This window comes from Pangasianodon hypophthalmus, chromosome 6 (genome assembly GCF_027358585.1).
Source record: "Pangasianodon hypophthalmus isolate fPanHyp1 chromosome 6, fPanHyp1.pri, whole genome shotgun sequence".
NCBI classification, from domain to species: domain Eukaryota; kingdom Metazoa; phylum Chordata; class Actinopteri; order Siluriformes; family Pangasiidae; genus Pangasianodon; species Pangasianodon hypophthalmus.
The window spans coordinates 4983303-5010861 of record NC_069715.1 but is presented as its reverse complement, the minus strand read 5'-3'; the positions used below and the strand labels follow the sequence as shown (position 1 = coordinate 5010861).

Below are 27559 nucleotides of genomic sequence, written 5' to 3'. Positions count from 1 at the left end.
GTGAGAGTTCCCACGTCTCTCAGGGCCTGGAGTGAGGATTAAAAATCTCTCCTCTCGCTTGTGGATGTGTAGCCAATTTTACACAAATACTCCTAAAAACCGAATTGTACGCTCTTAAAGTCAAGAGCACAGAAGAAGTTTATGCTTCTGAAGTGTGAGTGCAATGCTGACTTTCAAACTTTCCATGCACTGCTTTGGCAGGGATTTTCCTAAAACTGTAAACGCTCCAGACTGACATCATCCTTCCTTCTTCTGTTGATATTCCCAACGTTTTTCTCTTCTTCCCACGGTCACTGGGTCTGTATATGTAACACTTAACATCTTCATGCTAGCTAAATTGTTAATCTTAGACATAATTTATGCTCGGCACCCAATTTCCTTAGTTGCCTAGCAACAGTGCTGAGAGAGTGGTTTAGCCGTAGCTTTTACAATTTTAACCCCTTGCTAAAGCGATACAGGAGAAACCTGACAACTACGCTAAAAGCAGCAAACTAACGAGATTCACTGAAGGGGAAAGGACACAGGACGTGAAAAACACTTTTGCTTCTGGTAGCAGTTTCTTTTGCATTTTGTCCACTTTATCTAGGTGAACTTTGACCTGTTAATTCACCAATCTCATGAGTCTTGTGAGCGAATAGAAACCAAGTAGGTGGGACTGTGGTCTGTTTTCTCTGTAAACAAATGTTTTCTTTAAAAATATATATAGCCGTCTCATCTACTGATGGTAGCTGTTTGCTTCTGACAGTCGTTACTTTCTTTCATGCCGACTTTATCTACTTCGCAAAACCTTCATCTTGTGAGCCAATAGAAACCAAGAAGGGCGGGGCTGTGGTCTGCTTGGTCATTACTAATTTTTAAGCAGCATCACACCAGACTTTTGCCTCACTGTTTGTTACTGATAACAAGTGATAAAAATAGCCACCTGATCCGCTGATACTGTGTACACCAAGGTATTTGTGGTAATTTATTTTTTTTCTACTACCTGCTAGGAGTTTCTTGTTAGTGATGTTGCCACTTCTTGACAGTGTTCTCACAACCTTAATCACCTTAACTGAACAATTTTCAGCTTCAGGAATTTCATTTGAAAGCACCGATCCCCTGCGTTCACACAAGCAAGCAACATGTCACTCATTGCCTCTCGTGGGCGTGGCCTGTCTAGTGTTAACAATAGTCGCTATGCATAGTTTCTACAGATAACTAGTGAAACAAATTAAGTAACGCACTAATGAGTATGAAAGTTGGTTTTCATGTTGTATGCTTGGATTTGTACTAGCTTCGTTGGCAGATTAGCAAAGCAAGCTAACTGTACTGTAGCTACGTATACTCACCACTGATGACCCTGCTACTTCTTTTCAAGCTTTAGTTTTTTCCTGGTGTCTCTATACACATTTAATGAGGTCATACAGTACAGGACAGAACAAGGTGAAACCACGGGTTTAAGCTTTTCTTCCATTTTTTCTTCCAATTTCCATTTTTGTGTCAGAAAATTGTGTAAATAGGAACTAACTGCAAGTAATTTTAAGAATTTGTATATATAAAGTTTACGTTCTCCAGAATTATTGTTGTTCTAGACGTTGTAGACTTTCTAGATAAATCTATAGAACAAAACGCTGGTGAGAGTTTGAGTTGGATGAAAAGCAGGCGCTGGTGAAATGCTAATCCACAAGCTTTCAGTAAATCCTGTAAAGCTTTAAATGAAAGCAGGCTATGTGCTCTGGGATTGGATGAATCACACTAATCCCGAGAGCAGGGCTGATTTGGGATCAGTTTTTATTTGGAGTTCAGTTGTGTGGAAGGGAAAGTGGACTTATAGCTAGATCTTTGTGCTTTTTGCTTTCTAAGTATCCCAGCAGATGCACACACAGTGTGTGTGTGTGTGTGTGTGTGTGTGTGTGTGTGTGTGTGTGTGTGTGTGTGTGTGTGTGTGGGTGGGTTGGGGGGTGGCTGTGTGTGTGTGTGGGTGTGTTGTCGCTGTAGACTGTGGTATGGCATTTATTCCCATTACATTAGTTTACATTCAAGCATGGATACACATACACACACACACACACACACAGACTGCTTTCACTTGTAGAAGGTCATGTGTTCAGTGTAAATTCTTTCCCACAGCTTTATCCTTACACATGCATTCACTTATCTTAGGGTGGACACAAGTGTGTGTGTGTGTGTGTGTGTGTGTGTGCTCGTACACGCCAACATATGCATACACACCTACAGTTGCACTATATAATTCCACCCACATACTATCACAGGGCTGGCACCACTGTGTGTGTGTGTGTGTGTGTTTGTGTGTAAGTGGGGAACAGTGTGGGAAAATTCTCTTGGCACAGGTGTTGGGAGCAGATGTCTTGAATATTTAGAAAGCCACGCCCGGTCCAGCTGTTACATCATCTGCCCTCTCACTACTGTGCTAATACATCAAGATCTGGACACACACACGCAGACAAACAGACACACACACAAACACAAACAGTGGTGTCAGGCCAATGAAGGTACAGTCAGGTCCATAAATATTGGGACAGTGACACAGTTTTGGTAATTTTGTCTCTGTACACCACCACAGTGGATTTGAAATGAAACAGTCAAGATGTGACTGAAGCGTAGACTTTCAGCTTTAATTCAAGGGGTTTAACAAAAATATTGCATTAACCGTTTAGGAATTACAGCCATTTTTTACAGAGTTCCTCCATTTTCACAGGCTCAAAAGTAATTTGACAATTGACTGATAAGCAGTTTCATGGCCAGCTGTGGCCTGTTTCCTCCTTATATCATGATAAATTAAGGAGATAAAAGGTCTGGAGCTGATTCTGAAGTGTTGAATTTGCATTTGGTAGCTGTTCATGGGAACTCTCAATATGCCGTCCAAAGAGGTGTTGATGCAAGTGAAGGAGGCCATCATTAGGCTGAAAAACCAAAACAGACCTATCAGAGAGATAGCAGAAACTTTAGGAGGGCCAAATCAACAATTTGGTACATTCTTAAAAAGAAGGAATGCACTGGCGAGCTCAGCAACACCAAAAGGCCTGGGAGACCACAGAAAACAACTAAAGTGGATGATTGCAGAATTCTTTTCTTATTGAAGAACAACCTCTTCACAACATCTAGCCAAGTCAGGAACACTCTGGAGGAGGTAGGCCTATCATTGTCAAAGTCTACAATCAAGAGCCACCTTCATGAATGTAAATACAGACGGTTTACCTCAAGATGCAAACCGCTGGTAACACTCAAGAACACAAAGGTCAGATTAGACTTTGCTAAAAAACCTCTAAAAAAAAACCTGACCAGTTCTGATGCAAGATTAACTTGTACCAGAATGATGGGAAGAGAAAAGTATGGAGAAGGAAAGGAAGGGCTCATGATCCAAAGCATACCACATCATCCATCAAACATGTGGAGGTAGTGTTATGGCATGGGCATGTTTGGCTGCCAATGGAACTGGGTCACTGGGGTTTATTGATAATGTGACTGTTGATAGAAGAAGCAGGATGAATTCTGAAGTGTACAGAGCTGTACTTTCTGCTCAGATTCAGTCAAATGCTGCAAAACCGATAGGACAGCGCTTCACAGTACAGATGGATAACAACCCAAAACATACTGTGAAAGCAGCCCAAGAGCTTGGAAATTAAATGTTCTTAAATGGCCGAGTCAGTCACCTGACCTCAACCCAACTGAGCTGCTTTTCACTTACTGAAGACAAATCTGAAGGCAGAATGACCCACAAACAAGCAGCAACTGAAGATGGCTGCAGTAAAGACCTGGCAAATCATCTCAAGGGAGGAAACTCAGCATTTGGTGATGTCCATGGGGTCCAGACTTCAGGTAGTCATTGACTGCAAAGGATTTACCTCCAAGTAATAAAAATAATGCTAATATTTATGATTATATTAGTTTGTCCCATTACTTTTGAGCCTGTGAAAATGGAGGAACTCTGTAGAAAATGGCTGTAATTCCTAAACGGTTAAGGCAATATTTTTGTTAAACCCATTGAATTAAAGCTGAAAGTCTACGCTTCAGTCACATCTTGACTGCTTCATTTCAAATCCACTGTGGTGGTGTACAGAGGCAAAATTACCAAAACTGTGTCACTGTCCCAATATTTATGGACCTGACTGTATGTGTGCAAAGTGGAAGTCAGAAACACACACACACACACACACAATTTAGGTTTATATTACGGCTGTGGAAAACACTCATTTCTGATTGGCTGCTAGGTTATTTTCCTTCTCATAGCATTCATTCATCTTCCATAAAAGCTTTATCTGGATCTGCAGTTGATCTCGGGAACACTGGGCGTGAGTCAGGAATACACCCTAGTTGGGACATGAGTCCATTATTGGGCACCATACACACACACACACACACACACACACACACACACACACACACACACACACACACACACGTTCATACTTAGGGTCAATTAAGTGTAGCCATTCCACCTACTGGCATGTTTTTCAACGGTGGGAGGAAACCGGAGAACCCACACCGACATGGAGAACTTGCAAAATTCTATATACAGTAGACATTAACCCGAGCTCAGGATCGAACCCGAGACCCTGGAGCTGTGTGACGGCAACGCTAACCTCTGCACTCCTCTACCACAAATTCTTAGCAATATTTTGACATTAGGATTATCATTATTATTAGTGTTATTTACACTGATTACTTTGCCAGACGATGTTATACAAGTGAGAGAGAATCCAATACAAATCTCTCTCTCTATCTCTCTCTCTCTCAGCCGTTCCCGCTGGTGTCGTCCTCTCGCTGGATGGTGAAGCGTGGTGAGCTCACGGCCTACGTTGAAGAGAGCGGGATCTTCTCCAGGAAGACGACACGGCATCAGGTCTACTTCTTCCTCTTCAATGATGTCCTCATCGTCACTCGCAAGAAGAGGTGTGTGTGTGTGTTGAACAAGTCATGATCTCAGTATGATAAAATTCTCTCTGAGTCAAGATTGAATGGTGTATAAGACTGAAGTCTCTAACGTGACGTTTTGCCGTGAGTCCTGTTAAAAGGCTTACACGCACGTGGATGTTTGATTCAGTGGAAAAGAATGCTTGGAATGCACATGGAAAAAACTGTCAGGACTCAGGGCTGATTCCAGGCGAGTGATGTAACACAGCACGGCATCGCTAACAGTTAGCAGCCACGACTAGTCCTGAGCTACTTTTCCTGTTGCTGTAATATGGCAATTTGTGTTACAGGATGAATAAAGTGTCTGTGTGTCAGAGGAGAGTCTAATAACAAATCTATTTTTATGTCTTCCTTTCTTCCATACATTTATTTTTCCCAGTGTAGCTGTCTGGCTGCCTGCCCACCTACCCCTCTCTCTGCCCATCTCTCTGTGTGTCTGCCCATCTCTCTGTGTGTCTGCCCACCTCTCTGTGTGTCTGTCCATCTCTCTGTGTGTCTGCCCATCTCTCTGTGTGTCTGCCCATCTCTCTGTGTGTCTGTCCATCTCTCTGTGTGTCTGCCCATCTCTCTGTGTGTCTGCCCATCTCTCTGTGTGTCTGTCCATCTCTCTGTGTGTCTGCCCACCTCTCTGTGTGTCTGCCCACCTACCCCTCTCTCTGCCCATCTCTCTGTGTGTCTGCCCATCTCTCTGTGTGTCTGCCCATCTCTCTGTGTGTCTGCCCATCTCTCTGTGTGTCTGTCCATCTCTCTGTGTGTCTGCCCATCTCTCTGTGTGTCTGCCCATCTCTCTGTGTGTCTGCCCATCTCTCTGTGTGTCTGCCCATCTCTCTGTGTGTCTGTCCATCTCTCTGTGTGTCTGCCCACCTCTCTGTGTGTCTGCCCATCTCTCTGTGTGTCTGCCCATCTCTCTGTGTGTCTGTCCATCTCTCTGTGTGTCTGCCCACCTCTCTGTGTGTCTGCCCACCTCTCTGTGTGTCTGTCCACCTCTCTGTGTGTCTGCCCATCTCTCTGTGTGTCTGTCCATCTCTCTGTGTGTCTGCCCATCTCTCTGTGTGTCTGCCCACCTCTCTGTGTGTCTGTCCATCTCTCTGTGTGTCTGCCCATCTCTCTGTGTGTCTGCCCATCTCTCTGTGTGTCTGTCCATCTCTCTGTGTGTCTGTCCATCTCTCTGTGTGTCTGCCCATCTCTCTGTGTGTCTGCCCATCTCTCTGTGTGTCTGTCCATCTCTCTGTGTGTCTGCCCATCTCTCTGTGTGTCTGTCCATCTCTCTGTGTGTCTGTCCATCTCTCTGTGTGTCTGCCCATCTCTCTGTGTGTCTGCCCATCTCTCTGTCTGTCTGCCCATCTCTCTGTCTGTCTGCCCATCTCTCTGTCTGTCTGCCCACCTCTCTGTGTGTCTGCCCACCTCTCTGTGTGTCTGTCCACCTCTCTGTGTGTCTGCCCATCTCTCTGTGTGTCTGCCCATCTCTCTGTGTGTCTGTCCATCTCTCTGTGTGTCTGCCCACCTCTCTGTGTGTCTGCCCACCTCTCTGTGTGTCTGTCCATCTCTCTGTGTGTCTGCCCATCTCTCTGTGTGTCTGTCCACCTCTCTGTGTGTCTGCCCACCTCTCTGTGTGTCTGCCCACCTCTCTGTGTGTCTGCCCATCTCTCTGTGTGTCTGCCCATCTCTCTGTCTGCCTGTCTGTCTGTCTGTCTGCCCACCTCTCTGTCTGCCTGTCTGTCTGTCTGTCTGCCCACCTCTCTGTCTGTCTGTCTGCCAATTTCTCTGTTGGTCTGACTGTCTCTCTGTCTATCTGCCCATCTGTCTGTTTCTTTGTCTGTCTGTCTGTCTCTCTGCCAGTTTCTCTGTCTGTTTGCACTTCTGTCTGTCTGCTCATCTGTCTTTCTGTCTGCCCATCCCTGTCTGTCTGTCTGTCTGTCTGTCTGCCTGCCTGCTGTGCTATTGCACTTTCAGCTGTCCATGAATACCTTTGAGAAGCTGCTGTACCATTGGATTTACCAAACTATATACTGTATATTTGTCTACATGGAAAGCATATATTTTTATTTCTAGTTTTGCTAGACTTCTAGACTTCTTTTTTTACTCCGAGTTGCAAATCAGATTTCATCAATTGTACAGTCATGGGAAAAAGAAAGTACACCCTCCTTCAATTCTATGTTTTTATTCATCAGGGCTTGAAGAACAATTGTGTGGTCCTCACCAACTTCTATAAACAAACAAATAAACTCAGGTGACAAAAAAAAAACCAAAAAAAAAAAACACAACAGATAACAGTATGTAGTCATTTTTCCCAAAAATCTGAAACATCTCAATCTCCAACTTGGCCACATCAGTCCAAAGGATATTCTTCCAGAACTTTTGTAGTTTGTTTAGATGCAATTTTACATATTTTTACATTAATTTTACAAAGTCATATTGCCATAATCTTTTTGGATAGAAGGGACTTTTTCCTAGCCACCCTTCCATGAAAACCGTACTTGTTCAGTCTTTTTGTGATTGTACTGTCAGAGGCCTGTAGGTCAAATGATGTAGGTCTTGGGTTTTTCTTCATATCCCTGAGCATTAAATGTCTGACCTTGGACTGAATTTGTTGGGACGCCTACTCCTGGGAAGATCAGCAGCTGTCTTGAAGGCTCTCCATTTGTAAGCAGTCCTTCTGACTGTAGAATGGTGAATTTCAATTTGTTTGGAGATGGCCTTATAACCCTTCCCAGATTGACGAGCAGCAACAGTTGTGTCTCTGAGGTCATGGCTGATGTCCTTTCTTCTTGGCAGGATGTAGACTCACACCTGAGTGCTCCAGAACACCAAACTGCCAAAAGTTCTTCATTTTATAGAGGTTGTCAAACGTCTTGATGATAAACTAATCTTGTGTATCTCATTAGTAACACCTGGCTGCTCATTACTTTCTTAATGACTGTGAAAGTAGGAAGGGTGTATTTGTATTTTCCCTTCTGGTTTCTGAATGTTTACCTTTTTTTCTCAAAAAACGGACTACTTATTGAAATCTGTTGTGGTTTTTTTTGTTGTCACCTGAGGTTATTTGTTTGTTTATAGGCGTTGGTGAGGACCACAAAATTGTTATTTAGGTGCTGATAAATTAAAAAGAATAAATATTAAAGGAGGGCGTACTTTCTTTTTCCCATAACTGTATGATGAGAATAAAGATAGTCTGTTGTATTCTCGTAAAAGATGACATCTAGATAACTCTTTCTTGTATGGCGCAGTGACATCATTTGAAGTCTGGAAGTTTGTAAGTGCAAACATTACCATTAAAGATATTGCGATAAAGTGTAGAAATACTAGTTGAGGACGGAGCTTCTGTAATGACAGGACTGAGGACATGTCAGAGCACGTTCCTCCTGACCTTGACCCATCTCATTTTCTCATCATACACCTGGTCCATGTCTCAGCATGCAGAAGGAGGTAATGACACAATCCCTGATGGGCTTGGCTCAGTGACTGTAAGCCGATAGAAAGGTACAGGAATAGTTTATTGCACCTTAAGGGAGAATTTATTGACATGTCAGTTTCTGAGACAGATCAGATTAGATCTCATTTTTTTATCAGGTATGATTTGTCAGGGTTTAGGTGAACTTGTAGAACACGTGATTTATCAACAGCTTTCTCAAGTGTGTTGCAAAAGCACAACTTCCATGGTATTTCCCTGAGTGGCTGTAAATACAGACCTGCATTGTTGGTTTTTTTGTATACTACAGCAATTTGCCAACGCTAACAATTTTCTATTTATTAAAGAAAGACACGTCTTGCCTTTTTATCCAGTTATAGTTATATTTAATGTTGATTTTTGGCAATGATTTTGATGACAATGTTGGATTTGCTTGTTCTTTGAAGCTCTTGACGTCCCTGGGGATTAGCTGTTACTATAGAAACGATAACATTGTAGATAACATTGTGTGCATTAATATAAACTAACCTGAACTTCTGTCAGAGCTGCTGTTGTAGAAAATTAATCAACCCCCTTCGGCCACTCAGAATGGAGAATGCAACAGCAGAGTGGTATATACTCTATGTTCCCATTGTCTTTTATGAGTTCTGTATGTTGCCTTGATCACTATAAACACCGTCCTTCACATCGGCTGTGTCCCAATCCTCTCTGCATGCTACGGGGACAGTAAAGTTTACCTCATTAGTGCGTGATGCTCTGGTTTGTTTCAGATTGATCTTCTTTTCCGAGCTCTCAGTGGCCTGGCACTTCCAGATGTTTCCAAGTTCCTCATACACTATGTTCCAGATGTTTTTTTTTTTTTATTATTCTGTAGGACAAACAGTTCCCAGTATCATTTTTTTCCTATCACTCAGTCATTTGTGATATTTGGCTTTCGAATTGGCTCGTCTTCTGAAAGTGTGCTTTTAGATACTCTGTCAGTCTTTATAACATCTCTTTATTTCTGTTCGTGTGTTTTTTCCTGCTCCTGCTTTTTCGGGAATGCTCCACTTGCTTTGAAAAAGGGAAGATTTCTTAGAAGTGACTTGGTATTCATTTCCTTCCAGATGCTGGAGTGCACAGCCAGCTGTTCTGAGTGACTTCTAAGGGAAAAAAATCAGCTTATTTGATCAAACTGTGACAGGAGGCATGCTGCATGAGCACACAGTAGCTTGTGTGTGTGTGTGTGTGTGTTTTGATTTTTGTTTATATTTCAGTGTATTTCAGTGGTTCAGATGAAAGCTCTGGTATGTTACATATGTTTATTGTGATGATAACTGTAATGTGAGTGGATCTGACATAAGCTCTGGTATGTTTATGTGCTCCAGACTGCAGTAACACACGCGACTCTGCCTCGAACATGAGAAGAAAAGCAATATCTCTCCTTTTCTCCTCCCTTCTCTTTATTTTTTCCTTATGTCCATGCTTATGTAACTCTGAAATATCTGTTCTTCTCTTCTTTTCTCTTCTCTTCTCCTTTTTTTGGCCCGTTTGTCATCTAAAGTCTCTTCTTTTCTCTTTCTAATTTCTGCTTCCTTTTCTTCCTCAGTTTTCTCCTGTCCTCTCATCAGATCTATCTCTCATCTTTTCCCATCCATACTCTCTTATTTTTCCCTATCTCCTCTCTTTTTTCTTCCTCTTCTCTTCTCGTCTCTTCTCTTCATTTCTGATTCAGTTTTTTTTTGTTTTTGTTTTTCTCTTGTCCTGTCTTTCCTCCTGTCCTCTTCTCTTATCTTTTATTTCTTCCCATCTCTTTTCTTCTTTTTTTCTTTCTCAGCCTTTTTGTTTTCTAATAGGACTCTTTTCTTCTTCCTCTTCCCTTCACGTTTCCAGTTTTTTTTCCTCTTCTTGTCTCATGTAATCTCTTTAGCACGCTTCTCCACTTTTTTTTTATTTCTCCCTCCAGTCCTCTTCAATTCTTCTCAGTTTTTCTCAGGGCTTGTCTCGCCTCACAGTTTTTCCTTCTAACTGACCCATGGGGTTTGACCAAAATTCTCTACACATAGAGGCGGAGATGCTGTTAGTGTTGTCTCACACACACACACACACACACACACACACCCAGCATGCCTCTCATTCCGAACACTGTGTGTTTTATGTGTAGAGCTGAAACCTCGCTCAGCTGTTCAGGAGGAAGTCATTAGAGCTGTTGGAATGTCAGATTGCTGTCTTATTAGTGACTCCCATTGGAGTGCTGAAGTGCTAGAGTTATAGTCTTTTTCTACAGCATGAACATCCACAGTGCAGTGAGCACGAGTGCTCAGGCAGGGGTTCTGATCAGGTTCTAATCAGGTTATAAGAAGGTTAAGTCTTCTCTGGGCTGCTCTGAGACTGCGCAGCATGGAAGCTCATGCCATTCATCATAACCCCTTTATAGCTCAATGACTGGACTTCTTTGCATGGAAGATAGAAGATTTAGAAATTCTTCTGAAATGACTTCTGCACTTCTGAGAGCTGAAATCTCTGATTCTGGAACTGAGAGCGCACAGCATGGAAGCTCAAGTCTGTCAACATGACCTCCTTATTGCCCAATATCCAGCCTTTCTGGGATGGAGTGGAATAAGTGGAATTGGAAAGTGATGTGCAACCCGCGGCTCAGAATGCGCTTTTTTATTTTTATTTTTTTAAAAACACACTGGTCATGCCTTGATCATAGTACAAGGTTCTTTTAAATTTAGATGTAAAGGACAACAAAACTAACTACAGGAGGAATTCCTGCATGGGTGGGTGGGAATGGGATTGAAAAAAATAGCCTTGCTCACTGTCTACACTTCATGCAAAATGATATCAAATGATTAAGTTTCATTAAAACAAAAGAAAATAAACGATTTTTGCCCAAACGTTGTTGTCTTACACAATGTGCAGTTGACTGGATGTGGTTTAATGAGCTGGGATAAAGCAAAGAGGAGCATGTTTTTTGCCCAAACTATGTCTAGACATGTGCGAGATAGTTAGTTAAAGTTAGAGGACTTAAGGGTTGCAGCCGGAGGGAAGTTCACACAGTTATACTGGGTGTGTGCCTACTTTCTCAGTCCCATACGCATACATACAACCTGAGGAGCATGTGCGTGCATGTCTTCTCAGAAATTGTGTTCTGGTCATCTTGGAGTATGTGTGTGGTTATTTATTATGTGTTAGATACTTTGAGTTTCACTTAGTAGTGAGTGTGGGCATGTTTTTATATCATGATGTGGCCCAGGATAGGAATATCTGGCAAAGTTTTGAACTTGTAGGGACAGGTTAACTGCTTTTTATTAAAAATAAATGAATAAATAAAAAGTAAAAGAGCCAAAGGTTTCCTTTTGGTTACTGAGGTAAAGGCTAGTGTTAGATTTAGGTGTGCATTAATTAGCTGCATTAGTAATTATGTCAATGGAAGGGCCTTATAAGGATGGTAAGACAAACTCTGTGTGTGTGTGTGTGTGTGTGTGTGTGTGTGTGTGTGTGTGTGTTGGCTCACAGATTTCAACAATCTTGATTACTTTCACATGGCTCAAGTCTGCTCACTCAGAAAGTGCATACAGGTCGAGCAGTAAAGGATTTAAAAAGACCCATACTCATACTCATGGGAAATGTAAATTCACTATGATCAGCTAAATGTTTTAGTTTTCGAAGGCTCTATTGAGTTAAAATGTCTCTCTCTCTCTCTCTCTCTCTCTCTTTCTCTCTGTCTCAGTGAAGAGAGTTATACGGTGATAGACTACGCTCTGAGGGATCAGATCTGGGTGGGGCCGTGCCAGCTGGAGGATCTGAACCTCTCGCCAACACGCACCACCTCAGGCATGCTGACATCACGGCAGGTCGGAGCCAATCACCTGTTCCACCTCAAATTCCGCAGCAACCACTCAGGAGACAAAGTGCCCATGATCCTGGGGGCGGAGCTTCTGTAAGTTCCCTCCTTATATAATGATGTTTTGGATATTTTTCTCTGAGACATAAGCATGTACACGGTGCATTCAGATGGAACGTCTGAAACGTGATTGACGTTGCTAGACAACTGGGAAATGTTGGACGCTAAGCATAAGCTTAGCATTCAAAAAATGCCTACGGATAATAACTGAGCTAGCTAGCACATAGCCTTGTGTTCTCTTCTCTTCCTTTTCTCCATGCATTGTCTTTTCTTTTCCCTTTTATTCCCATCTTATTTTTTTCTTCTTTTTTCTGTTCTCTAGTCTCTTGTCTACTCCACATTGACACTGGATGCCTAAAGGCCTAAAGGCCAATACTTTAGCTAGCTAGCTAAATTAATTATATTATATGTATAATATGAATGACCGCGGAAACAAGACGGAACCGTCAGAAATGTCAACATTTCTCTCAGTTCTCAGTTAAATGCTAAGAAACGACTCTGTACAACTAAAATTACACTGTAGTTACACTTAGCATTGAGTGTTAGGTGTTAGCCAAACGTCCACAGGTTCTTCCATACTGAATAATGTAAACACTCTGTCACAGAAGATCTTTTTTCTATTCTTTGTGCTTTATTTTTATAATTTTTTTGTTCAGTCCTCAGTTAAAATTTCTTTTAGCTCTACATTAAGCTTGTGTAGAGTTGAAACTTGTGTGTAAGTTGCTGACAGATTTTGTCATCATAGAACCAGACAGATTGAGTTTCTACTGTCAGGCAGAAGACAGCGTGATTCACAGTGCCGCTCCGACACCGGGGGAAAGAGTCGAGTTACAAATGTGATATGAATAGAATAGAGCAGAATGGTGTGGAATAGAGTAGAATAGAATGTAATAGAAGAGACTAATATATAATAAAACTGAATGGATTAGAATAGAATAGTGTAGGATATAATAGTATGGAATAGAATAGTGAGGATTAGAAGAGTGTGGAATTGAATTTTAAAGAATAGCGTAGAATGGTGTAGATTAAATTACAGTAGAAAAGCATTGAATAGAGTAGCACTGAATATGATAGAACAGAATAGAATGGAATAGAGTAGAATAACATGCTCTCAGGACAGTATTTCTATAGTGTACAATTCTACTCCCTCTCAGTTCTGTTAGTTTGAGATGTTTGAGGTGTTTATCGCTTTTTTGCACCACTGGATGTGGATCACTCTGTAATACAGAGGTTCTGTACTGTGTGTATGGGGCGGTTTGTAGATCTCTTCGGTTCTGCAGGAATGACACTCCGTTACTGTTTCCCGCATCACGCTGTGGTTATATAAAATACACACACACACAAACACTAGTGCACAGTAGAGCTGTGTGTTTTGTTGTGGCTGAGCTGGTTAGTTGAGATTTGTTCCCTCTGATAGGTGCCAGTGGATTTGGCCTGCATTCACACACACCTACTGAACATCAGTTTATTAATAGTATATAAACAACAGCATCTATAGTGCAGCAGGAACTGTGTGTGTGTGTGTTAGGGTCAGAGACAGGCTGAGACCTGAGTGTGTGGAGACTGGAGAGATTTCTTGACAGTTTTCTGCGGTGCCTGATTTGTCATGGCTGTACAATAACGGCTGTGAAATTCCTTCACCATGATACCATCATAGCCAATCATCCACTGGAGCTGGTTTTATTTCCCCCGTTCCAATTCAATTCACTTCATTTCACATCTTTCCAGTAGACTTCAGCTGCATGCTATGACGCCTGTACAGTAAGGAGAAATGAGTACTCAGATACTTTTGTTTTTGTTATTTATTGTACTTCCGGTGCATAGATCCGCTTCAAATGTACACACAATGTCTTTTGACTTATCAAGTATGTGTTCATAAACCTAAACAAAAATGTTAAAAATGAACTTGATAGGGAAAAAAGTATTCAGACACCACAGATGGTTAACATGAGTACCTTGTTGCAAAGCCATTGTTGCCAGTTACAGCGTAGAGATGTCTATGGTAAGACTAATTAGCTTCTTGCTGCACTGTGGCTCAATTTTGGCCCATTCCTTTTAACAAATTGTCTTCAGTTCCCACAAGGTGAAGAAGATCCCTCTGATGGACTCAGAATTTCAAATCATTTTCACGAGGTCATGATTCGACTTGCAGCTGTTTGGTTTGGTTCGATGCTTTAAACTCTTTTTTTGAGGAATTCTCTGTTAAGTCTATGGAAAAAATAAATAGCGAAATTCTTCCAGAAACCAAGTCTACTGAAAAAATGGACAGATAGTCTTTCTAAATCACCTGCAACATGGCCAATAAATAATTGCATGTGAAATTGCTCCCATTGGACATGCACATTAGGAGTCAGTGTCTAGGGACTACACTAGAGCCAACAGGAAACAAAGCGGGACTGATGTCTATGTGTTTGGTTAAAAAAAAAATAGTGGAGCTGCTTGTTGAGTAGTCTCACATCAGACTTTTTCCTCACGTGTTCAAGGTTTTCAGATTGGTTTTGGGCGGTCCTCACATGCACTTATGATGAAGTATGACCATTGTTAACAGTGGGACTGGAGTGTGTAGAGGTGGGGTTGTCACCCACTGTCTCCCAGGATCAGAACACCCTCACTGGTTTCATCATCAGTCTCATTGTTTTTGGGGTTTATGGTTTTGTAGTGAGGTAAGTGTTAAACGGTCTCTGCTGTGATGCCCTTCATAGCAGGGTGTTAATGGAGGAAGCCTTTGTAATAGCCGCTCATTTCCTCCTCAGTCTAACGCCTCCCTTTCCTACAAATGTAGCAGGGCCCAACTGTTCTGCACAGTATGTGTGTGGGAGATGGAAAGCCCCTGGATTTCAGAGCTCGGGGCTCCATGTTAGCCCCCTCTTGTGATGTTGATGTTGTGATGTCACCTTGTCTGTTTTTTTGAAGTAGAGATGACACATGCTAGACATCTGACTTACATAAAGAGCTTATTGTTGCGGTGTTTCCAGGGAACAGCTCGATTTGTTCCCAAATACCCCCCTCCCATCCCCCCAGGCTAGACGCATTTGTTAGGCTACATCCCAAATCACATAAGATTGTACTAAATAGTGGTGTTGTTTTTCTTCTTGTTCTTTCGGCTGTTCCCGTTATGTCATGAATCTACACAGAGTATCACATAATACTGAAGCAGAAGGGATAAATATAGTTTGAAAAATTAATTGCGAATAAAAAAATGTAAAATTTCAATTGCATAAGAATTCACCTTTTTTGCTGAAAAAAAAACTTAAATTAGTTTCATGATGCTATCGCCACCATGCTTCAACGTAGAGATGGGTCAACAATTGAACGTTCTGCAAGGTGAAAGTCCAGGCTCTGTGACTAACTACCTAATATCACATTACTCTGAGATATGTGGTCCTGAATAACTGTATAGGCTTTTCTGTAGTCCATGCTTTGGGTCACAGTACATATTCATCTCCACACACACACACACACAAACACACACCTTTACACATTTCCCTGGCATTGGCTTAGTCTTCACTTCAGGCAGTGACATTCTGATGTTCCTCATGAAATTTTGACCCTGAGCTGAAGTAAAGTTGATGAGGCAGCGACAAGTAAGCGATCCGTAGTCTTTAGAAGATGCAAAGCATGTAATCTCTAGTCTAACCCTACATAATCACTCAATCCATCCATCTGTCCATCCATCAATCTGTCCATCCATCCATCTGTTCAACCTTCCGTCCATCCATCCATCCATCCATCTATTCACTCACCAGCTTTCCACCCATTGATCATCCTTGTATCCATCCATCTTCTCATCCACCCACAAACTCTTCACCTATGCCATCTGTTCACACATTATTCATCCATCCATCTATCCATCCATCCACCATTGATCCCGCCATGCATCCTTCCATCTATCCATCCTTCCATCCATCCATCCATCCATGCATCCATCCAACCAACCATCTTCAGATCTTCCATTAATCCATCCATCCACTAATCCATCTCATCAACTCTGCACCCATTAATTTCCCCCACCCATCCATCCCATCTTCCACCCATCCATTCACTGATCCACTCACTCACCCGTTCTCCCAGCCATCTATCCACTTACCAGTCCACTGACCATATATCTATCCACCCCCCCATCTATACATGTTTCTTCTCTTCTTTTATCTTTCTTTCTCATGTCCATATCTTTCATATGGAATCTCGCTACAAGCATTATTCGTGTACTGGCTATCCTGAGTGAGCATGTGTGTGACCACAGATGTCATCCAGCTGTTTATCGCTCTGTAGCTGCAACTGCAACACCCTTGATTTATTTTTTTTTCCTGTTTGTGCACATGGGCAAATGTGGCAGTGAATGGCTCTAGTACTCGTGCTCATCAGGGGACTTCCACACTACACACACAGCCCCTGTCCCCCCAGAAGCAGGAGTAGAACCCCATGTTCCGCAAATAAGAAATGGACAATTCAGTAAGTCATTAAGCAGTAATTGGTGAATGGATGAGTCAGAGTCCACTCACGGTTGCTAATTGCTTATGTGGTCATTCCTGGCTTTGATGTGGTGCTAAAGTGGACCAGAATAAGAATCAGAAAATGATGACTGAGTGGGGATTTTACTCCCAGTGTGTTTCTCTGATTGGGCTGGAGCCACACAGCGTCCGAGCATCCATCTCTGATTGGGCTGGCGTCTAGCTGTGTGTCGTGACCAGGCTCTGTGTATGTGTGTACCGCCGGCGGATGACTCATTGGAGGTTGTCTCGGAGTTCAGCACTACATTAATTTGGTTCAGCCTGCATGGTGGAATGACAAAAACAACTCTTCTGTGGAAGTGCAGGACTGTGAGCACAACCAGATGAAAGCAATCAAAAGTTAACGCTGGCAGCAGTATTATGTAGTGATTGACTCATATCCTGCGTGTCCCCGTGTGTGGAGACAGGACAGACGGTTCTGCGTCTGGTTTTGGTTGCTTTGTTTTGCACAGATTTTACAGAACAGTGTGCTGTTTATTTATTCCTGTAGCTATTTGAAAACGACTCCTTATAGATACACGCACCATTAAAAGGCTGTTGAGGAGAAACGACATTAGGCTGGCGCTACAGATGACACTGCAATATATCAGATAAATTTCATGGAAGAACCAACAAAACACACACAAGTGCTTGAGTACAGCTCACAGTAAACCACAGAGGGCTAAGAGAAGGCTATTTAGATCTATTAGTGCATTTCCTCCAGGCAGTGCGGTATGGCAAAGTACAATAACGTCCATGATCTCACATTTGTGACATGGCTTGCCAACAAATCCTAATCGAGGACTAGCCTTGTCATGACCGAGTGTTTGTTTCCAAACATTACTCTACCCCTGAAAGTAGGAGTTTCTCTGGACTTTATCGAGTGGTGACTAGTTGTATACTCAATACTCATAAAATTTCAATCAATCCAGGAATTTAGGTTAAAATACTGTATGTGTGATATAAATTGTTAAATTGAATAAAAAGCTATTTGGGATACAAGATGGCCGAATTTATATGGATCATGGGTAAGAAGTGTAAAATCAAGCCACCTAAAGGTTTAACAAAAAGTTACTGTGGGTAAATAGATAAAAGAATCTGAAATATAAAATTGCTTTTAAAACCTCTTAGATCCAAAAGAAAATGAAGTCGTGACAAAATTTGGTAGTCTCTATCACTTCTGAAGATTTTGTGCGAGAAACGTTAAAGAGGATGTCTGTGCAGTTGTGTCTGACCAATCAGTGGTCTGCACTATTTCTAGCTCCACTCACATTTCCTGCCTCAGCTTGCATTGTACCTGGGCCAGAAGGGTGAGAAATTCAGCACAGGTACTCAGGTACATATGTCTGGGAAGCCAGTGGACAGAGCGACAAAAGCCGGGGTCGTGAGTAATTCCCTGAGCTTGGCCATCCTCTGGAAAAACATATCAGTTGTTATTTACGTTGTGAATTGACCCATACTGCAACCGAGCTGAATCTGGTTACCCTTCATACCCGGATACCAGCTGTACCAAACACGGACATACGGATGGAGCTGGAAGTAGGTCAATAGTTATTTTGGAAAAATGCTAGCTAGCCAGAATCAATTTTCTGCTGAAGTGCAATTTCCTTTTCTGCTGGATTTAGAAGAAAAAATTTCATTTTTTACCAAACAACTGGTTTCTGGTTCATTTTTATTTATTACCCCATCAGTGTTTTCCTGTCACTAATTTAGCTCAGTGTTACACTACATACCCTACATAAAATCCACTAGTTCCAAATTGGTCCGAATCTCAAATTTTTTCCTATTCACTAGAGATGCTCACTACATGCGGTGTAACATAATGGCATTTCACAACATATGCAGTGCATCAGATGCGCAATAAAACGCTTTTTGACAGTTAGCCACGGAAAAGGAACAACTCCTTTCATATTTTTTTCACTTTGAGAAATTATAGTAGGATATTAGTGCTTGACCTCATGACGAGTTCCTGAAAACTCCTCCTACCTTCAGAGGTGGATAATTCTGCGTTTCTGCACTGGAAAAATGCCGAATGGCGTTATTATTTTGCTTGTTCTGTGCGTGTGTGAGAAAAGAACAGCACATTCTCAGTGAGGCAGGATTGGAGACAAAGGCGAATTCAGAGCAGGGTTTCGTTCAGGGCCGTTCGTGAAGTTCAGATTTCACCTCGTAACCCTACCTGCCACTCGAGATGCGTTTATAGAGTGTGCTGCTGCCATGACGTTAACTCACACACACTGCACAAAACACTGCTGGACATGCTGCTGTCGGATTTAATGGTTTCTTTGCTCTCACCTGTGGAATTCCTGTGTAAATATACACACTGCGTGGCGAGAGGTTAACAGGTTGATGTATTGTGCTAGTGCTAGAGTTAGTGTTTAAGTAAGGCCCCTAATCTTCAATCTAATCTGTCTAATCTTCTTAACTGTTTGATTGGATTGGACTCTGTTTCACTTGTACAATGTGAACACTGGATAAAACCGTTTGCCAAACGTGAACATGAATTGATTTTCCTGTAGGATTGTTTTGACAAAACATTTGTTTATGACTAATTTAGAGCAGCAATAACCAAAAGATTAGAGAAAATGCTTATTTTTAATTCCTCTGACTCTACCTCTCTCTCTCTCCCTCTCTCTCTCCCTCTCTCTCTCCCTCTCTCCGCAGTAATGAGCGTGCTCGCTGGATCAGTGCACTGGGACACACTAACAATGAGAAGAGGAACGCAGACAGAACAAGTGAGTTTTTGTTAAACGTTTCAGGATCAGATTTCGTCACACTGAAGCAGTTAACGTGAACTACTTTTTTTTTTTTTTGGTGGTACATTTGATATTACATCAAAACCAAACGCTTTCATTTTAATACCTACTTTCATACCTGGATAAGACCCAGATTCAATACAGGCACCTTTATTTCTATATTTCAGTGCACCACACAGTGAAATGGGGGAAGTTAAATCAGTCAGGTGAAGAGAATGATTTGGGAAAATTTTTAATCACACTTAGAGATCGAGCGCCTCCTGCTGGTCATGTGCTGCAGAGCACTCGCTCATCACAAGAACAGATTATTTCACTTGTATGACAGGGTTTCAGAAATACCAAGACCTCTGGTGTTCACTGTTCTCATGCTGTGCTCTGTGTGTGTGTGTGTGTGTGTCAGATTCCATGCAGGTGGAGGTGATTCGTACGTACACGGCTCGGCAGCCTGATGAACTCTCGCTGCAGGTGGCAGACGTTGTAATCGTCTCACAGACAGTGGATGATGGTTAGCATTTTTACTGCATCCTTCTTTCTCTCTTCAAAAAAACCCTAACTTTCTTCTTCTTCTTCTTCTTCTTCTCATTATTATTATTTTTACTATTATTATCATCAACTTGATGCATGACCTGGGACATTTCTTGCAGTTTTATGAAACCTTTATCTCAATTATTAACCCCCTGATGGTGTGTGTGTGTGTGTGTGTGTGTGTGGAGGGAATGGGGATCTGACTAAAATGACATTTTTGTGTCGTTTCTCAAACGCTTTTATTTTACCCTGTTACTGATGCATAAAAATAATCATTTTTAATAAATCACATCATTGAGAGCAGGAGACCCAAATATTTTGCAAAAAATAAATAAATAAATAAATAAAATAAAATAAAAAATCCCCTCAGTGCAGTGTCCTTTATGAAAATGATCCAACTATTCAGCTATTTGGCTCAGTATGTAAATGTGTATAATAATGTTTGCCTATTTATTGGAGCCATAAATGTTATTAATTCCTGAAATTTCCAGTCCAAGAACACTTTTTAATATTAAAATTATCCTTACATTCAAGTTGAAGTTATTTATAGACTTGTTTTGAAGAAGCACACGAATACAAACACTATAATACAAAAACTATCAGAACATAATAAATGGAATAACTTTTTTTAATATATATATATTCACCTTTTAATATAAATCTAAAATGAATCTGATCAGAATGAATAGAAGTTCCAGAGGAAATCACTGGCATTATAGAAATGCATGCTGTGTACCTGTCGTACTGCACGTCAGCACCTGACCTCTTTATCGCTCTGCTGTTCATCTCTGTGTCGTGTTCTTTAACCTCAGAGCCGGCGTGTGATGTGCAGGAAGAGCGCAGAGCTCTTTGTTTTTGATGTGGCGGGGTTGAGGGTCAGGTGACGGTCCCCGGTGATGACACTTGTTGGCCAGCTTTCATGTTGAAAGGCCATGGAGCTAAGAATAGGCCATCAAAAGCTCCCTGAATCTTTAAATACTCATTAAATATACAGCACACACTTGAAAGCCGAATCTGTTTTTTTTTTTTTTTTTCCCCAGAATGTCCTGCAGTTAAAAAAGGAGTTTATTGTAGTGTTTTCCTGTAAGAGCAGAAACTTTCAGCACATCATAGTGTCTGTGTCCCACTTCAGTCTGACAGAAAATGATCACCTTAAATTCACATATTCCTCGGATCACTGTTGCCATTTTTTTATATATATTTACTGTTTTACTAGTGTTTTTTTTTTTTTTTTTTTTTCTTGGCTTCTACTGGCTCACAAGATGGAGGCTTGTGAATTGACAGGTCAAAGTTCACCTTGATAAAAATCAGCATGAAGTGAAAGTAACCACTAAGAGAAACTAAAACATCTTTCACATCCCACCTGCTTTCCCCTTTAAGTGAACCAGCTTCTCTGTTGGGTGAATTTTATCTGTGTTTCTGACTGCTCTTTAGCCACCGGTGTAGTACAGCTAACATGAAATGACTGACTTTAAGCTCTAATATACTGCATATCTGTTATATAAATATCTATGCAAATATTTGCATTTGTAAAAAATATCAGGAATCGGTTAATAATCCCCTAAGCGAGTCATGTTTAGCATGCAGCACGTGTGTGAATGTGACACCTTGTGGATGATCTGATGACCGTGTTTTGTTTCAGGTTGGTACGAGGGCGAGCGATTAAGAGACGGAGAGAGAGGCTGGTTCCTCGCCGAGTGTGCTCAGCCAATCACCTGCCAGGCCACCATTGAGAAGAACATGCAGAGGATGGACCGCCTCCAGGGCCTGGAGACCAACGTTTGAGCGGGATTCTCTACAGTTCCTCCCTAAACACACACACACACACACTTACAGAGAGAATGCTGGCCTGAGGCTCACTGCGAGATGATGTTATTGATTACTGGGACTTGATCGTGGAGCTCCTCATAGGAGCGAGCAGAGACTTCTAATAAAATCTCGACAGGACTGGAGACCGGTTCTTGGAAGAACATGTGGATAAACCAATGCGGTTCCAGGAGGAACGGTTAGAGATTCTTTAAACTCACTCTAGCACAGGGGTGTCAAACATACAGCCCGAGACCTGGCCTGGCTCTAATCTGGCACACTGAATGAATTTAGTCTAAATGAAAATCACTTTCTGGACTGCAGATGAATTGAAAGATTGAAAAAAAAGTCTGTTATTCCACTAGGGGGCAGAATAGAGTAATAAACTCAGCTACTGACAAAAAGTGCCAATGATTCTTTATTCACAAACTAAAAAATAGATTTTGAACTAATTTTGGGGTTTCACAGCAATGGGGGTGAATACTATTGCACACTAATACTTTTTTATTTGTATATAATTTTGCAAACTATATTTATTTTCACTCCATTTCAATATTCTGGGGTAATTTATGTAGATTCAGGACATACAATCCTAATGAAGTCTAAATCAGTTCCAGGTTGTAACAATACAAATTGTGGAAAAATTCAGGGGGGGTGAATACTTACGCAAGGCACTGAAGACGTTCAGAAGGAACTGCTCGATGTGTTATTGGTCACTTTTTCCATCTGTCCCACTTCCCTAAAATGAGTTTGACACCCCTGAGCTAGCACACGTGATCTCAGACCAGCTTAACGTCCAAGGACTGTACAGCAACCAGAAGATTCCGGATTGATGTTCCTCACCCAAAAATGCTAACCTGACTAATGCTGAATCACCGCCAGCAAAAGCTAATCACCATCACACAGCTCAAGATCCTGTTAAATGCTCCTGCTGGCTTTCATTCACTGTTGGTTATGTAAGCATTCATTGCACTTGCCATGTCAATAAGCTTTTCATTTCCATAACACAGCAGAAACAGCACAAAGGACAGTTTTACCTTCACAACTCTGCATGTGTGTCAGTCAGTCTGTATATAAGCAAGTTGTAAATAAATCATGAGAAGATTTAAGGGCTCAGGGAAGGTTTGTAGTTTAAAAGTATAAATATATGTATATACACTCAACCTATGAAAGGCTCGAGTGGCGTACTTAACCAACAGCAATTTGCATAAATTGTCAGGAGCTCGGAGCAGGACGATGAGCTGCATGGTGTATAAATCTCTTACATAACGGCTTTTATCTTCCTAAAGATCAAACGCTGCACTTCAGCTCTCTGTTTATCGAACTGGAAAATATGCAGACTTTCATGTGGTTCAAAAAGTGACGCTGGTTCAGATGGATTTGTCACTGAAGATACAGAATTCAGAAACAAAAAAAAAAAGGATTTTAAAATGAAGGAATGTTTCGGTCTGAAACGAGACGCTTTTCAATCAGATTTGGGGCAGAACTGGGGCTCAGGGAGAAGAAACACACGCTATGAATGGTTTGTAAATCTAATGTAAATACTGTATCAGATATAACCTCAGTGTGATCCTGTAACTAATCAACAAACGTATATATTCCATAAAGGTTTGGGTTTGTTTCACCCGTTTTTGTGTTGTGTTCAGTTGCGTGACTTTGCATTCGACCACACTGTGTGCTGTGTAATGCAGCGACTTTACTGCACCTTTAATAATTCATGGTGATGGAGGGGGGGAAAAAAAACAGTGCAAAGGCAAACATAAAAATACAAATGGTGACCAAAAAACAAATAATTCCAGTGAGTCTCATGATTCAGTCTGTCCTGATGGGAAAATTTACCTGCAGAGTTTCAGCTCATGGTATAAATACGGATTGTACAGATTACACATTCATCAGTCAGTCTTTAAAGTTAAAGGTACAATAAGCAGTATTTCTCTGAAGCCACTTCAGAGTAAGTCAGTGGTAGAGAGAATGACATCACAGTGAATTGAACGTGTAATGTTTTAAAAAAAAAAAAAAAAAAAAAAAAAAAAAAAAAGCGTAAATGTCCTACCTGTGCAGGAAAAGTTGCAAAGCTCTGACACTGGAGACTCCTTCTATAAATGTTAAACGCCTCACCTCTCAACAATTACACAATATGTTTATATGGAGTGTGCGTCGTACAAGTCCAAGTTGTTACTATAGAAACCATAATGTATTAGAATGAGTGTATTAATATAAACCTGTGATTATAGTGTCAGAGCTGCTGTTACAGCAAATTAATCACCACCTTCTGACCAATCAGCATGGAGAACTCAACAGCGCTGTGGTATAAACGAGAACTCTTCTGTGGTGGATATCAGTTTGATCTGACTGTCTGAAAATCCCGACATCCTAGCATTCACTGAAACCATGCTAACATGGCTAACACCACATAAAAGCCATGTGATCACAGTTTGAACCAGCTTTCGTTCTTTTTAATGTGTTTATAGTGAAATGTCCTTTAACAATTGATTTTAGGAGAAAACTTTCAAGCAGCTCTCGCTCTCTCTCGCTCTCTCTCGCTCTCTCTCGCTCTCTCTCGCTCTCTCTCGGTGTTAGCTGTGACTGTTAGGCGCTAGTCCCAGTGCTGGTGGCTTTTCCTGTACGGCTCTTGTGAAGACGTCGTGCTCTCCTGCGTGGTGATGAGGTCGATGATGGCCGAGATCACAGCGCAGTCTTTCGAGGTGCGGTCGCTCCAGTCCACCGGGCGTGGCTGCTTGATTTTCTCCTCCAGCAGCAGATCCAGCTCCTTCTTCAAGTTCTGAAAAGATCAAGAAGAAGCGTCAAACCACAAGCTAAACCCTAACTAACTAGCCTAGCTTGCTCTCTAGATTAGATTTATTATGATCAGGAATGCAGATCAGAACTAAAGACTGGTGTAACTTTGGTGATGAGGAAGTAGTTTGCCTTCGCTGTAGCTTTGGTGAGAGAAAATCAAGAGAATCTGAGCTGCTTGTGACTTTCTGGTACGCAGCCACAGTTAAAGTGGGACGTCACATCATATTCCGGTGAACGTCCCAAAAATTATTTTTAAACGTTATTATTAATACTGCAACGTTGAAATATTGGCAATGAAATATTTTCCCCTGATATTCTCTCACCAAAAAGACCAGCACTTTGTCCTCCGTGTTGTTTCTTCTAGCTTGCCCCAAACTTGCGATCTGATTGGTTGAGAGGCAAAAAAAAAGCGCTCGATGTCACTCTGTGTTTTTCACAACTTTGGAAGCGCTCCACGTTCTCTCACCTTGCAGCTGCTTGCTACAGGATTACACATAAAATATGAGCTGAAGTCTCAGGGAAAGGAAAAAGAAAAAAACCACTAAAGGCTGAGTTATACTTGCTTTTGACTACGCGTACACATACGCAAGATGGCTGCCGCTCGTATCCTGTGGTCATTTGGAGCTACGTGTCCACATGGTGCAATCCCGACCTAAATCGTGGGTTCAGTACAGCACCATGTGTCCACAACCGAGTAAAGAAACTAGTGTTGTGTCTCAAATCGCATACTTATGTTCTATTCTATAGTTCCTGAGTATAAACACTAACTGGGTTCCCTATTAGGGTCAGTGATTGACTTTTAAAATCCCCACATGTAGCCTTCAAACCGACAAAGATTTGCGTACCAGTCTTCTGTATTTTTTACTTTTAAGCGTAAGGTTAGATTTTTCGAGTTGAGATGCAGCTCATGACAACATTGCAAAATGCCTCGTTTATTCAATAAAACATTAGCTCAGAGTTCAGCTAGGATCAGTTCGGACTCTTCTTTAAGGAAAGCGAAACTCAAATGTACAGAGTTTGTGCTCCAGATGTAGACAATCCGTCAAACCAGGTCCATGTTTTGCACTGGAGACTTTCTTGGTTAGACCAGACATCACTTTAACTACAGCATCAGTTAAATGGGAGCATTTCATTAATAAAGCATGAAAGTTACAGCCTAAGTAGCTCTAACTGTCAGAAGAGCCGAGCACAGCTCAAGTAGAGATGGAGCCCTGAATAAAACGTGACCGAGAGCATTACGAGCAAGAGGAAAAATGCAGGAAAAGAACAGTAAAAACTTCCATTAGCGTTTTTCTGGTTCTGAAAGTAAAATGAAATGGGGAAAGCAAGGCCGCCTTGTCGAAGGTGGAGTTTATTTTACTTGGCCCGTGTACACATCTGACTCTAATAGATGCAGCACTTTAAAACTCCAGCCAAACTCCCATGGCTAAGAAGCTAATGGAGGCATAAATTAAAACGAACCCAAGCTCGCATGTACGCAGCATTACGCCGCAGGATTTACAGTGTGCTAATGCCTTTCAGATCACACACACGCTGCGAAATCCAGGTGTTAGTGACGTGCGGTTTGCAGGTTTAGTGGTGCGTATTCACCGGTGTGAAGATTTACAGCCGCTGTCATGGCTGATTTCGTGATCTGAAAGAGAAATACTGAATAACACATGCGTCTCTATGGTGCTTTGTTTTTCGGAACTTTTTTTTGGTAATTTTAGACTATAAAGTGCTGCAGCAGCACTGAGAAAATAGTGTGGAAGAGAGGTTTCTTTAGGTAAACTGTCACAAAATCGCTCATATTTCATCCAGAGATTTAATCAGTATGACACAAAAGATTCATTTTCACAACCCACTGTGATTGGTCGATGATAACCAATCCCCAGACAGCACAGGCTGCATCCAAACTGTGTAAATCTAAATATTACTACACCACAGTGCTGTTGAATTCTCGATTCTGATTGGTCAGAAGGTTTTGATTAATCTTCTGTAACAACAGCTCGGAGAGTTACAGAGCTGTTGAATTCTCGATTCTGATTGGTTAGAAGGTGTTGATTAATTTTCTATAACAGCAGCTCTGATACTAACAGTGCTGTTGAATTCTCGATTCTGATTGGTTAGAAGGTGTTGATTAATTTTCTATAACAGCAGCTCTGATACTAACAGTGCTGTTGAATTCTCGATTCTGATTGGTCAGTAGGTTTTGATTAATTTTCTATAACAGCAGCTCTGATACTAACAGTGCTATTGAATTCTCGATTCTGATTGGTTAGAAGGTGTTGATTAATTTTCTATAACAGCAGCTCTGATACTAACAGTGCTGTTGAATTCTCGATTCTGATTGGTTAGAAGGTGTTGATTAATTTTCTGTAACAGCAGCTCTGACAGTAGTGCAGCTATAAATCACATGTTTATATTCATGCACTTGTTCTAATATCTTTCGTTTCTACAGCAACGACTAACAGGGACGTGGCGGATGTTCCACATTAAACAGAGTAAAAACGTGTGTAATTGTTAGTTATAAAGTGCTGTTGCTGGAGGACGTGTGCAGGAAATGGTTAATTAGAACAGGATAAGTGATTTCTGTATAAACCTGAGTCTTGTCGTTTTGATTTGTAAGCTATTTCATGGGTCAGATTTTTTTTTTTTAGTCTAGAAGTAAATTCTGCAGAAAGGAGAGCTGTTAAACAGAGCAGCCGTGATTTCCTGATTTCCTGCAGTGCGTGTGGACTGTGCTGACCTTCACCAGGTGAGCGATGCGAGCAGGAGACTGGAAGACGATCCATTCGTCCACTGCGATGGTCTCCTGCTCCTGGTCCTTCTGGATGGAGATATCACCACCGAAGAAGAGGAGAGAGAACGGAGACACCTCTGTGCAGTCATACAGAAAGATCTACAACACAGAGAGAGAGAGAGAGAGAGAGAGAGAGAGAGAGAGAGAGAGAGGAGAGAGAGAGAGAGAGAGAGAGAGGGAGAGAGAAAG

General features: G+C 41.5%; 2 protein-coding genes across 3 annotated transcripts in view; one reads left to right on the top strand and one right to left on the bottom strand.

The window, feature by feature from the left end:
• The window catches only part of LOC113534715 (rho guanine nucleotide exchange factor 26), a 57610-nt gene extending 34197 nt beyond the window's left edge, over positions 1 to 23413 (top strand). For both annotated transcript variants that reach the window (XM_034305132.2, XM_053234772.1), the window contains exons 11-15: positions 4739 to 4893; positions 12039 to 12248; positions 19367 to 19437; positions 19859 to 19963; positions 21626 to 23413. In XM_034305132.2, coding sequence (XP_034161023.2) covers positions 4739 to 4893; positions 12039 to 12248; positions 19367 to 19437; positions 19859 to 19963; positions 21626 to 21768 — 684 coding nt within the window. In that variant the 3' untranslated portion in view covers positions 21769 to 23413. The remainder of the gene's footprint in view (positions 1 to 4738; positions 4894 to 12038; positions 12249 to 19366; positions 19438 to 19858; positions 19964 to 21625) is intronic.
• A 52-nt stretch (positions 23414 to 23465) lies between these two features.
• The window catches only part of dhx36 (DEAH (Asp-Glu-Ala-His) box polypeptide 36), a 45066-nt gene continuing 40972 nt past the window's right edge, over positions 23466 to 27559 (bottom strand). Inside the window, exons 24-25 of the mRNA XM_034305131.2 lie at positions 27317 to 27469; positions 23466 to 24571 (exon numbers count right to left, since the gene is read on the bottom strand). Of these exons, the coding sequence (XP_034161022.2) occupies positions 24386 to 24571; positions 27317 to 27469 (339 nt within the window). The 3' untranslated portion in view covers positions 23466 to 24385. The remainder of the gene's footprint in view (positions 24572 to 27316; positions 27470 to 27559) is intronic.